Source organism: Opisthocomus hoazin, chromosome 6 (genome assembly GCF_030867145.1).
Source record: "Opisthocomus hoazin isolate bOpiHoa1 chromosome 6, bOpiHoa1.hap1, whole genome shotgun sequence".
NCBI classification, from domain to species: domain Eukaryota; kingdom Metazoa; phylum Chordata; class Aves; order Opisthocomiformes; family Opisthocomidae; genus Opisthocomus; species Opisthocomus hoazin.
The window spans coordinates 55,163,711-55,177,568 of record NC_134419.1 but is presented as its reverse complement, the minus strand read 5'-3'; the positions used below and the strand labels follow the sequence as shown (position 1 = coordinate 55,177,568).

General features: G+C 41.5%; 1 protein-coding gene across 3 annotated transcripts in view; it reads left to right on the top strand.

Annotated features, from left to right (window-relative positions):
- P4HA1 (prolyl 4-hydroxylase subunit alpha 1) overlaps window positions 1-13,858 on the top strand; it is a 42,519-nt gene that overhangs the window by 18,036 nt on the left and 10,625 nt on the right. For 2 of the 3 annotated variants that reach the window (XM_075423197.1, XM_075423195.1), the window contains exons 5-9: window positions 635-772; window positions 3,272-3,511; window positions 4,692-4,882; window positions 5,410-5,586; window positions 9,430-9,500. In XM_075423197.1, the coding sequence (XP_075279312.1) occupies window positions 635-772; window positions 3,272-3,511; window positions 4,692-4,882; window positions 5,410-5,586; window positions 9,430-9,500 (817 nt within the window). Of the gene's footprint in view, window positions 1-634; window positions 773-3,271; window positions 3,512-4,691; window positions 4,883-5,409; window positions 5,587-8,256; window positions 8,328-9,429; window positions 9,501-13,858 lie in introns of all 3 variants that reach the window. The other variant, XM_075423196.1, reaches the window with a different exon arrangement.

Below are 13,858 nucleotides of genomic sequence, written 5' to 3'. Positions count from 1 at the left end.
ACTCGGTGTGTGGTGGTGTGATGGTTTGAAACCTGAGTGTTGGCAGAGACTGAGCATTTGTGGAACTGATCTGAATTGGTGTAGTAGACACTTTGCTGCCTCTTTTCTTCAGCAAGAGTAGAAGCTCTTCAGTAGGGAACGGAACATAGAATAGTTGACTGTGAAGGACACTTGGCAGCAAGGAAGCTGGGATGATTATATTTGACAGATGTAGGTTTGTAGTCAGAAAAGACCCAGGGTTATCTCTGATAAGGATTCAGCACATTCAGCTTCCTGCATGTTGCTGTGAGGAACTGAATATGCCAACTGAAGAGGCTTTGCACCTGCTAGCCAGAAATCTGGACCAGTGCATCTTAAGCCCTTCTCTGAGGGAGTGTGTGTGTTGTTTTTTTATATGTAACTTTTTTTTAACCTGTGAAGAGAAAAATAGTTTCTGTATGAAACTGAAAGAGTACTCCTGTCCTTTAGAAACAAACTTATGGTCTTTGGCTCTCTGCAGGGCTAATAGCTTTTCCTGACTTATTAATGGCCTTTCCTGAAATGTTAGCTTTCCCCGGAGTAGGGAGTCATTTCATGCATAGAGTTTATAGAATTCCTGGGACAAAGAAGGCCAAGTGTTTTCCTGTCTTCCCAGGCTTTATCTCCAACATGACTATCCAGCGGCAGTTTTTCCCAAATGACGAGGATCAGACTGGTGCAGCAAAAGCCCTCTTGAGGCTTCAAGACACATATAATTTGGACACAGACACTCTCTCAAGAGGGAATCTTCCAGGTAAGAGTCATTGCTGTTCCTTTCAGAAGACACTGTGAACTTTTACGAAAAGTCCTGATTACAAGTTATGTGAGACTGTTCCTTCTTGTTTAACTGCATTGTGTGAAGGTAACAATAGGAAGGTATTTGAGCTAGCTAAGAATTTATGAATAGTGGCGTGTTATGGGTTGTTGAACACAGATTGATGTAGGTGTCAGTTTTAATTCTGCCACACCTCAACGGAGAGGAACCTGTTGCTTCAGGCTGTCCTGGTGAAGCGGAGCCCAGGTAGAGCTGACCTACTCTGACATGCTGTTGGCTCTCTAGCTGTGGTGGTTCTGTTGGAAACTGCATCCGCTTGGCTTCCTGGCCTGGTGGGCTTTCTTCTGCCAGCACACTGCCCAAGTGCACATGGATAAAATGCACTGCACAGAAAGCAAGTTTCTTTCTGAACTGAGATTCTCCTTTGTCCTGTTGTCCTCACTCTAGTCATGTGCTCATTTTCTGCTTGTGATAGGACTTGAAAATTTCTTTTCAGTTGAAGTCTGCATCTTTCTTCTTATGGTAAGGTAATTTGTTGTTACTAGTTTTTATTGTAAAAATCAATGGCAATATAATCTTGCCTGGGTGAGGGTTTTCCTTTTGTGTTGAAGTAGATGTTCCCTGGCAGATACCTAGTTTTATTGAACAATGTAATGTATTTTAACAAAACAGTTCTATCATTTATTATCCCTTTTCCTGCCACTGGTAAGGTGGACCTTTTGGATTGTGAGTGACTTAAGTTTCTTTGAGCTTAAACTTAATGGAGTGCATAAACTGAAAAACAAAAGACAGTGTGTGGCATTACCTGAGGTAATCTTTAACAGGTTTATGTGGAGGAGAAGAAACGCTTCTTTCGTGTTAGAAAATGCGTTTTCTGCTGAGTTTTCCTTGTTTCCTCTGTTCAAAAACAGTGCTATGCCAACTGGCAAAAAATGAACTCTATACAATCCATCTGTGTTTTTGCAAGTACTCATTGTGGTCAGATGCCTAATAAAATTAAGGGTAATTGGCTTTATACGTTATGATACATCTGGGTTTAGTTCAAGACTGTCTCAAAGACCTACAGATTCTTTCTAATACAATAAGCAATTTGTTATTGTTTTCTTAAAACTTCGTGTGCTTTGGGTGGCCTGTAGTTTATTGCTTTTTTGAAGCAATAAGCTGTTCAAACTGTGTGTAATAAAGTGTAATTGCAGAACCTGAAAGTTCTAGAATATGAAAGAGAATAGGTTGGTCTCTTCAGAGCTCCAGAGAGGAATATCCCATGTGGTCACTTGTTTGTGCTCCTTGTTGTCCTCAGGGAATTTCTGTTTGACCAGGTCGCCAAGTTTTAATCAGAATCTTAGCTACTGTTGTCACATCGCTTATTAATAGTCTCTCCTGCATTACAGGCTGTGCTGTTTCTTTATGTTAATTATCAACCCTATTTGGTGATTGCTGTCTTAAGCACCCTTTTAAGAGTTGCCTTTTCATGTGTGGGTGTTGTGTTGCTTCGAAGTGTACCAGGCTGTGGCCCTGCAACCTGTTACTGGTTCCAGAGGATCTCTCTGTCAGAGAGCACTCCACTGCTGCACCCGATGTCCTAATCTTTGTGTTAGTTTAGAGTTCACAGCTTCAGGCTCAGAAAACTGAAATCACTGGCTATTGCAGGCTGGACCTCAAGGTGTTTAGTTGACACCTTTAGTTTAGAAGAATCAAAGTTGTTCTGTGGGATACCGCTTGTCGCAGACTGCCTGTTGAGCCTTTTAATCTCTTAGGGCGTGTCTTCAGCAACAGAATTCCCCCTTTGGAACACAGCTGTGGGAGCCGCTGTTAAACATTCAGGATGTATTAAGACGTAAATCAGGATTGTAATTTTAGTTGTAAAACTGGCAGGTCCTGTTTCATTTTTACAAGATTAAATTTGGTTTTTCATTGGGCCTTAATTTACAGTGGTAGAAATAGGAATCTGTAATTTGCTTACTAGTGCTTTAATCTTTCAGAGGTCTTTTCAGATGTTTCTACAAATGACTGACTTCAAAAATCTTAAGCAGCTGGGAATTTACTGAGTGATGTTTTCTTTTTCTTCCCCCATTAAGTTGTTGCTAACAAGATGTGCTTCAGTAACCATTTGAAAGTGGTAATACAATGACTTTGAAAACAGATTTCTGAAACTTTGTATTTGTCTTACTATTGCTCTTGCTCGAAGTGTTTGGGTTTTGAAGAAGGAAGGTTTATTTTATTTTCCACTAATGTTAAAGACATTTAGCGGGTTGCTGGTATTCTGGCAATGGAAAACTCTGTCTAACCGCTTGTGTGTTCTGCCAAGGATTTACAGGCCTTAGATACTTAAACTGAGCCTTCAACAAATAGCCACCACAGAAGGGAGATGTTGAACAGAAATAAACTGTGCTGTGAAGAATAAGAAATAACTGAGCATTACTGCAAAGACTGGTCTGGAATTCTGTGTAAATTTGGTTTCTTTTATTTTAAATACAGGTGTGAAGCACAAATCCTTTTTAACAGCTGAAGATTGCTTTGAGCTGGGAAAGATTGCCTACACTGAAGCTGACTACTACCACACCGAGCTCTGGATGGAACAAGCTCTGAAACAGTTGGATGAGGGAGAAGTGTCTTCTGCAGATAAAGTCTACATTCTGGACTACCTGAGTTACGCCGTGTATCAGCAGGGGGATCTGAGCAAAGCCATGACGCTCACCAAACGCCTGCTGGAACTGGGTATGTGAGAGAGAGATGCACAGCTCAGCAGGATCTAGCTCTGTGTTCGAGCAGGTGCTGGCTGTGGATTTGTACTGAGGAGTGCAGTCTTGCCTCTCTTCTGACTTGTATATGGGTTTTTAAAATGGATTATTACTGATATTACCACTAACATCTTAAGTGTACTTTTCAGTAAAATAAGACTTATGTTACCATAAATCATATTTTGCCACCGTATTTTTAGGTGGGCAATTATAGTCTCAACTACCACATCAGAAAGTGTCATTGTTAAGGGTTGCTCCTTTCTGTTGAAGTATTTTCTGCCTCCTGTCACTGTTGGCTTCTAACCACTTACCCATCTTAGTCATTACTGCCTGAAATTTGGTTCTCTTACTGTATATTATTTTCCTGTGTTGAGATTAATTCCCCTTAGATACAGGCAAGAACAAAATTAATGAAATTGAAACTAAATTGGCGATACCAAAATCTGCAAATTATTTAAATGCAGTTTAAGAATACTTAAGGTGAAAAACTTGGAAAAAGAAAAAAAAAAAACCAGAATGCAATACAGTGAGCGAAGATTCAGTCTGTTTTATGAAATATGAAAAATATTTATGCTTCTGTAAATATTCCACTAATGGACTGTGTAAAGCAGTGGGAGGTTTGGAACTAAACCTAATTTAGCGAAGGCTAGTGAGAACCACTTATTTATGAACTGAAGCGGATTCTGTAAGTTTAGTGTTTGTTAAAAGCTTTGTCACATCAGGAAAGTTTTTAGGTTTAAAGCCAGTCATGCTATCCCAGCTCTCTCCCTGTCCCTGTTGCCTTGTCTCTCCCTCTGTGGGAGGAATGGCCGACCTCTTTTTCTTAGTGCTTGGACCCCTCTGCCTGCTGAGGATCCTGGCCTCACAATAAGCAGTTTAACTGAACGCGTTGGGCTTAGCTCTGAAAGCTCATTATGTATTTTCCTGCAGATGAGCAAGGATATGTGCATGCTGCAGGCTAGCATCGTTTCCAGCTTAGCTCAGCGTTTTAGCTATCCTGTGAATGCTCTCAAACCATAGTAGATGTTTCTAATTTCTATTTGAGAAGCAATAGCATGCATCTGTTTGCTTTTTTCTTTTTGTAAATAGCCTCTTCTAGATGCTTCTTCACAAGTCGGAAACTTGCCAGTGATACTTGTCTGGTTTTTGGTCAATAGATCCTGAACATCAAAGAGCAAATGGGAACATGAAATATTTTGAATATATCATGGCTAAAGAAAAAGAAGCAAATAAGTCCAATACGGATTCAGAAGACCAGATGGAGAAGGAAAGTGAGGTTAAGAAAAAGGATTACCTGCCCGAGAGACAGAAGTACGAAATGCTGTGCCGTGGGGAGGGTCTCAAAATGGTAAAGTGGAGTAGACTGTTTTCAGATGTATGAAACCAACCATAATGAAATAATGTCAAGAATTTGTATGTAGCGTGAAAGCAAGGAAGTTGTTACAGCAGTTGGCTGAGTGTGTAGGACTGAGGATTAGCATGTGTTGAATTTCTTCCCTGTTTCATTCTGTCCAGTAGACAAAAAGTAATACTGCTGCAGGCACTGCTGACTAGCCTGGATGCAGTACGTAATTGTAATTAATTGAATAAGGATGCTGGAAGTCTAAATTTACGTATGGAATTGAATGAGGGTGGTTTTTTAGTGATAAAATTATTTTTAATAGGACTGTGTAAAGTACTGCTAGTTGCAGCATTATGGATTACATTAATGTGCTCAAAGTACTAATTTCTGAAGCTTAAAGCCTTGTAATGTAACATTAAGGTAGGGAAAGTGAATTGTTCCTGTCTCTTGTTCTCAGAACCTCTTCTGTTTCTTAGAAATGTTAATGTCATATGGAAGTTCTCTGATTATCTCTTGTTCCACCTTGCTTTCAGACTCCTCGGAGACAAAAAAGACTCTTCTGTCGCTACTACGACGGAAACAGGAATCCTAGATACATTCTGGGCCCTGTCAAACAGGAAGATGAGTGGGACAAACCTCGAATTGTTCGCTTCCTTGACGTCATCTCTGATGAAGAGATCGAAACTGTGAAAGAACTAGCAAAGCCGAGGGTAAATGCCTTACGCTTCTTTGCGTTTTGGAATCTTAAATTTCAGGTGTAGGTTTCTGTGTGAGCATGTGATTCAGTCTCCTCTTGAATGCAGATGTGTCTACATGTTGCTTTTCTCGCGTTGTAGCTCTTGGTGACGCCCTTTTAGAAGGAGACGGTGGGGAATCTGGAAATCTGTGTAATTCAGAGAGGCAGGTAGCAGCAGTGCAGGATTGTCAGACTCTTCCAGCAGACACAATTTGAGTGCCCACTGTTTCAGATAAGGAGGACAATGCTCTACAACAGAAAACAAATGTACTGCAGCTAGGTTGCCTTGAAATATACCTGTCACCTCACTTTTGTTTGGTTTCCTGGTTTTTGTTTTTTGTTTAAGTCTGTATTTGCCAAAGTCGCAACATGGAGAAGAGTGCCGTCTAGGGAAAGGCAGCCATTCCTTTGGTCCTGGAATGCTACAGCATTGTATAGGCAGGAATGAATGGTTGCATTCTCCAGTCAGTATAAAACTGATTTATGTCTCCCGGGCTTTGATATTGCCTGCAGATGAAAGAGCTGTAAGAGGGCAGTACTTAATCAGTGGTACTCAGCTTCTTATTCACAGTGCCAGCTCATCAAATCCTATTTCAGAAACTGCATGCCAAGGTTCTTATTTCTGAACGCAGACTAATTCAGGGCAGCTCAACACTTGGAGTACACAGGAGTGTCCAAGATTAACAGCAAACTGATGGAGTTGCCTTCTATATCCAGTTGGTGCGACTCTGCATCTCCAGATGTGCGTTGAAGATGTAGTTAATTAAATTAATTTATTTTTCCATCAATTACCAGTTACTTCTAAAAGAAGGTTTAAACTTATAGAAACACAGTTTTCCTGCATTTTTCTTTGTTTTTAGCCTAAATGGCTTTTTGTCCAGAGAGAGCTGAGCAAATGGAGATTAGGTGGATAAGTGCAGGAAGCATAGGACAAACTGTTAGCTTGGTCTGCTGCAAAGTAAACCAGCTGTGGGTTATCTGTGGGCACATCCAGTATGAGGCTGTCCTTGGCCACTACACTGAGTACTGGGTAGCCTGAAGGCGAATTTAAAGCTTACTAAAAGCTGATGCTTTGTATTTCTGTGGTAACATTCTGAACTGTAAGCAAGAAGTACAAATGATTCTCTTTACCTGTAAAACATCTCTTCCTGCTCTCCTGTCAGGCAGCCTTGCTGCAGGTGTGAAAATCAGAGCCCCAGTTGTTTGTCTGTTGATGATTAAGACCCTTTGCTGCTGTGAAAGCTCTGGCATTATGTCTGTGGAATATGACTGAATAATTTCTTTATGGACTAGAAAAAAGTCTTAGCTCTGAAACGTGGTGATTTAAACTTCTGAACTTGTGGAGATAATTATTTTCCTATCAAATGTTTGGCTCGTGGTAAAAACTTGGAGATTCATGTAGTTTATTAATGTAGAAGCATCTGTATGTGGTTAGCGTTCCACAAATTTCCTATGGCTGAGGCCTTGCAGGGCTCAGAAGCAAGTGTAGCAGGAGGACTGTGTTTTTTGAGACTGAAAGGTCATCTCCTCCTTCCTGCTGCTCGGGATGTTACCATCGCTGTCTCTCGGAAGACAGTGCTGTCTGATCTGCCTTCGGCTGTGCAGGCGGCATAAGCTGGCAGGATGAAGCCCTATTAGTCAGCTTTGGGATTCTCGCTGGAATCGTAGGTTGTGCCTTGATTCTTATATGCATCTGCGTGAGATGAGAGGCAGCTTATTAAGAGTTCCCAATACCCGTTCTTGTTAGCATGCCAGGAGAGGCCTTGATTTAGTTTATTTTAACAGTAGAAAAATACTGCTTCTAATTGGTGTGGGACTTGGTATGCCATTTGGTGCCTAGAGTTCCAAAATGTGGAACTTCTTGCAGAATTTGGGCTCTGCAACTGAAGCTTTCCAATTACGAATGGTGGAAAGTGTCTGACAGTTACATGAACAAAGTGAAATGGCACACACAAAGTTCTGAATCGGACTATTAATGGGTGGCATTGAGTAAATGGAGCACAGCAGAGGGAAAGGAAGGCCTTGAACCAAGAGTTCTCTGTGTAACTTAGTCCACAGACATGTTTACATTGTATTGCTAAGCGGTGAGTTTGCGTTAGCAGTCAGTGTTAAAGGAGTTCAACAGAAAAAAATCAAAAGGGCAGGGTTTTATTCATCTTTTGCTTATACAATATCCCAGTGTCGCCTGGATTCAATTCAACTGTAAACCTCATCTTACATGCGCAGGACAGAGTGCTAACAAAGGACCAATTGTACCCATGCCATAATATTGTACTGCTTCCAGCAGTTGCTGCAACATGAAGGAAACAAACTTCTAGTTTACTTTATTCAGACAGCTGTTCTTGCTACAGAAATGGAAACATTACTTCCTGGAAAACTTGGTCTTCTCTAACGTTCTGTTTAAAAACACAAATCAAAAGCGCCTAAAAGACTCTCTTCTAGTAAAAGTGGAGATCCCCTCTTCTTCCCTATCACTGCTTTATGAATTTCCACCCCCTTCATAAAAGAAAAACCACCGCAGAAGGTGACTGGGTGGCTCACGTGGCGCCTTGTGTGACATTTCCCCTTAGGCTTCTGAATGGTCGGATTGCTGTGATGCAGTATGTGCTTTGTAATGCAACTATTCTGATGGTTCGCTTCACAGCTGAGGCGAGCCACCATTTCAAACCCCATAACGGGAGCCTTGGAGACGGCACATTACAGAATTAGCAAAAGGTAAGAGAGCTCTATGCCAGATGCTTGGGGCCTGTAATGAGTGTGTAGATTCTGCTCATTATGGGGAAAAAAAAAAAAAAGAGGTGGCCTAAAAAGACAACTTTGGCTTTGTAGTCCACCGCTTTATTACCTGCAGATCTGTAACAGGCTGTTACTGCTGAGTTTCTCAGTCTTTTCCTTCCAGCTAGAAGTTCTGGGGGTGTATTTTGATTTCTTCTTTTTTTTTGGTCAACTTCTCAGTGTGTGCTCTCAAATGATGATCTGTACAAGAAACAGGTCTCTACAATCAGTGTAAAAAGTATGCGATGCTACAAAACCTGCAGTAGAACCTAGGGGGTTTTTTAATTTATATTCCCTTCCCCTTGCTCTTCTCGCCAATCAAAAATTGCCCTCCCTTTCCTTGTACAATCTCGCAGACCACTTGAAGAGCCTTTACATATGTAAGAGATGCTTCAAGTCATTACCGAGTGTGACAGCTGGAGGGGCATGCAAAACACACGTTTGTTAGTCACACAGCATTTCACTGTCCGAGATAATCCTGTGCTCCTGTCTGGGCTCTCTTACCTCCTGCTGATGCAAGTTTGGCAGAACGAAAGCTCGTTTTCACTGCGCTCCTGATACTTTCCAGCTTGTCTATTAAGTGCTACAAGTCTTGAATTTAGCCAATGTTTTCCAAAACTGGCTGGCTTTAAAAAAAACCACCTGCCCCCTGCCCACCCCCCCACCGGTTTCAGTAGTGGTGATTAAAGATTGGCTGCGCATTCCATCTGCGTTAAGCCAAAATTCTGAAAGGAGTTAAACTTCTGGGTGAAGAGGAATTGTCTGTAAAACTCAGCATTGTAAATTATTTGCAGAAAGTCTCTAGTTTAAAACCAAAAAAAAAAAAAGGAGGAAAAAAGTGAAAGGACAATCTAACCAAATTTTTCCAACCAATTTGTTTTGATTTGGACATGGCAGCTACGGCTTCTGTTGCCCTTCCAATATTGCTAATTTAAGAGCATTGCATACCATCCAGACCAATCGGAACCCTTTCAAACACCTGTGGCTTGGCGAAAAAGCAGCCTACTAGGTGGGTAAGCCCTTGTCCTTTCTCTTTTTGTAGCTGAGCCGTGCTACTGTTCATGACCCTGAGACTGGGAAACTGACCACAGCACATTACAGAGTCTCTAAGAGGTAAGGGGGACATCTTCCAAAGGTATACGCAGTCCGAGGAAGTCTGTTCTGGAACTGTACTGCTTCATCTCTAAACATGGGGCAAATAAGGATTTTGTGTAACTTTCGTATCCCTAGTCTCTCTTTAGAAGAAAAAGAATGGCCTAAAGCAAACTGAGCTGTCATATAACAAAGCAAGTGGTCTGCTGGCATAGAAAATAGTTCTACATGTTAGTGGCAGCCAAGATGGAAGTGCCCTCTTTGCTTCGCATGGCTTCTCTAGCACAACTAACGTACTAAACCGTTAGCACAGCGCGGGGTCCTGCTTACGCTGACAAACAGTGAAAGAGGCTGCCTGTGCAGCTCACCTCTACCACTGAACTTCAGTATTGATACGTGCTGCTTGAAACTAGGCACTGATGAGCTGCTGTAATTCAGAGGAACAGTGCAAACCAAAGCTAGTTGATAGTTTTAAAGAATTTGCTTAAGTGATTGAAACTAGTTGCTGCTTTAATAGAAAACTAGTGTTCTTTCAGCTTCTTTGAAAAACAACTCAAATTAGAATGGCTAGGGTTTTTTATTTAGCAATTAATTTCTTTAAAAAGATAAAAGTTTTTTAAAATACTGGATCACAAGAAGTTGGTTGATTCAGGAATGATTATAACTCTCATGGAAACTAGAAGACCATTGTAGTTGAAGTCTGATCCTTAAAGCCATGCTTGTTACAAGTAGTGACAAGTTGAAAAGTTTTGGTTTTATACACCGAGAACTGCCTTGCACCTTCAGCAGCATGCAGGTCTGCCTAGTCACCGGAGCGCATGCAGGAGCAAGAGTCCTTTGGAAGTTGTCTGGTGAGCTGTTATGCATTTGCTCTCTAAAACTAGGTCCCCTCAGAATGACTTCAGGAACATACGTCTTCCTGTTTGACATGTCTTGCATTTAATTTTTATTTTTTGTTTTTAATTTTAAAGTATGTCCACGTCTTATGTGGTTATCTGTGACTGTGTATTTTAAAGACAGCATTTATTTGGTCTCAGGATTTGTCCTCTGTGACACAGACCACTCTGGGGTATTTACTGAAGGAACTTGTTAATCCATTTGAACACGTCCTTATAGTTTCTGTCAAACTTGATTTGCTAATAATAGAAATTAGCGAAGGTGGCCAGATTGCTAATTGAAATTGAGATGCATAATTGGCCCCTATTTAAATGGATGATCCTTAGTAAAATAACTATTTATTTAGAGCTTTGATTTTTCATTAGTGGAAAGCGTTATGCCTTGAGACCATTGCAGATGCCATCATCAGAACAAATAGTACTAGACAACACCCACTATGAGAAGCCGATTCCCTCGTGGATGTGGGCAGCTGATGGTGCAGCCAGATCCTGTTTGCCATCACCTTATTAATGGCTTTGTGATGTGACAAGAGAATTGTTTCGCCTGGGGCTTTAATCTGGAACTAACTGTGTGCAGTACCTTGCCTCGGGATTCTCTGATGAAGGATAAGGGCAGCTGTTGTCTGTGAAGTGCTGCTGCCTCCTTGGTGTGGTGTGCTGCAAGTACAGAACAGAGCCTTGTGGCTGGTGCCTGGTGCCTGAGGCCCTTAGATGTTTAAGGTTTGGTGCTCAAAAAGGTGGCACCCTGGGACTTCCTTCCAACATACCTAAGGAACTCACAGAATTATATCAGATTTTACTGAGCTCAGATTTTTAATTCCATGTCGTGCTGGAAACTGGGATGAGAATTGTGAAGAAACGTACAAGTAAATGGGGCACAGCACACCGTGAAGTTAGTGAAGACAAAGTTTTGAGGTTAGGAACAGACTTGAGGATGGAGGGGTACTTCCCTTCTCATGCTTCCCCTTGTCTTTGCATTCCTCCATGTGCAGATTGTTTAGGATGTATTTGTCTTGGAAGAGAACTTGAGACCTAAATCTACAGTAGGAGGTAAAACCACCCCCAAAAACCCCAAAGCCCAAGCCAGACTGCTTCAGAAGGATCACGTTATTAATGCTACAGATCACTGAACTTCTCTTGCAGAAACTCTGGTAGAAACATCTTTCTCTTAGAGCTGTTTGAGCTGGTTTGGGTTCCACATGAATCATTGCTCCTGAAACCCAAAAAATGCTTGCTTTATTTTTTTAATAGATGGCTGCTTTCCCCTTTCAAACATTCTTTCCTAGCAAATACACTTCTAAATTACAGCATTCCTCTGTTTAAGAGGACTACTGTTCACTCTGCAGTACGTGGCAGGCTGCATAAGAGGGACGTCTTGCCAGCAGTTGTGAGGAGCACTGTCAAGCCGTGCTGTGTGCCGTACCAGAATAAACTCAGCCACTCTGACAGTGCTTTTAAGGCAGCTGCTTGCTTTTTCTCTCTCCTCCCAGCAGCCAGTCGGAGCTTGTGGCATACGATGTTAAAATTTCCACTTCAGAAATACCAGTTTGTGCTTTTATTCACTCCCTGTTGTGTCTCTACTGGTACTTTTTACATACTAAGTACACTTTTGAAAGTTTTTAAACACAAATGCCAGTATTTCGTGTCACCAATGACCGTTACAAAAGCAGTGTTGAAATATTCTGGTGCAGTGCTGGTGTTGCTGGGACTAAGGCCACGGCCTCTGTAATGTCTGGTACTAGACTGACTAGTGCAGCTGGAGAAGCAGACAAGCTTTTGGGCACATAAGCCCTTGTATGTCATGTGAATCTGGACAGTTGTCTGTTTTTTCCTTATATGTTGCTTCGTCTAAAATTATTTCTGCATATAAATCTTGTGCTATTAAAATCTCTAATAATATATCTGATACAGAATTATAAGGGGTGGAAGTACATGTAGTTACTGCTGGTTGTTTGTAATGAATATTAAAGTTGTTAAAAGCCAGAGCTCAGTGTGAGGAAGAATGTTGTTCATGTGCATTAACTTGTCAGGTGAGCAACTTAATTTAACAAATGTACATTGCAGAGTAGAACTGTATGTGAATATCCTGAATCATGTTGAACCTTGGACTATGCACATATTGAAAGAAAAAAGTTTGCTGAGCGCAATTTAATGCTGTTCATTCAAGGGAGTTTTTTTTTTTTTAAATAGAGAAGAGCAGGAAAGAGTCCTTTGCACGAAGGAATACCTGCTATAAATAGCCTTGAACTAGGCACACACTTTGTCAGCAAAGGACCAAGGCTGAGACTAGCAATAAATAGGACGCCGTAGGACAGATGGCTGTGTTCTGTGAAGGCCAGTAGGCAAAGCCTGCAGTAACAGAAGGCCCTTGTTGTGCCTGCTGTATTAGGGATGCCCAGAGGCCTCCTGATGCTGGGCAATCACTGCAGGGTTCTGCAGGCCCTCCGGAGCGCTCTGCCCTCATGGAAGCAGAATTCATGATGCTTACAGGGTTAAATCACGCTGTAACTCTTCACAGGAAACTATTCAGGGTTATGTGCCGCCCCTAAGGTTTGCTCAGCAGGCAGGCTGGCACTTGAAATACGGTTTCAGTTTCCTGTTCCTCCACCTTTCATAGGCTTTGTTTGTATCCTTGGGCAATTGATTTTATGTCTAAAAAACATACATTACTAGTGCTTTGTGAAAAGGTATAGTGTATGTCTTACAGTACAGTAAGAATGCTTGCTTTTTCTTTTCCTTAAAGCCTTTATGGTAGACTGGACAGAGGTAGTGAGCGCCTGCCTGGGGAAGGCTCAATGGGCTTGCCTGATGGCTGTGTTGGGGCTTTCCTGGTGGATGAAGTGCGAGGTTAGGGTTGCTCATCACTGTGACCTGTTCAACGTGGCTGCGTAGCATGTGGCTGCATAGCTGCTTTTTCTTTTGGGACGTGCTTCACATAAGTAGTCTTGGTGTGCTCCTATCACCTTAAATCAGAGGTTGCATTGTAACACTTCCTTATGCTAACAGTGTTCAGAAGTGGATAAATCTGTGTATGTGTTTGTGCAAGTCTGTCTTGAGAAATCTTATACTTTTATCTATAGTTCATTTGTCATTTAAAAAAAGGCTCGTAGAGATTCTGTAACCTGTGTCAGTGCCTTGTGTCACGTGTCATGCTACTGTTCCTCCCATGCAAAGTGTTTTCGTGTTTTTAATACAATTTTTATATTAAAGAAAACAACCTCAATTTAGTATAGATGTCAAAGTTCATTTGAGTAGAAATACTATGATGTACTTGCCAGTTAGGGTTTCAGCATATGTGTTCCTGTCCAACAGGCTTGTAAAAGTGGCAGGAACCACTGATGAGCCCAAAAGGCTGAGTCAGATTCTAGTAAAAAAGGTAGAGCTATCTGTCTTCATTCTCCTGCAAAAAGGGGAAAACATGGGGCCTAAATCATCAATACTATCATCTGTATTGGTGACTAGTAGGGGACTGTCAAGGTAAAG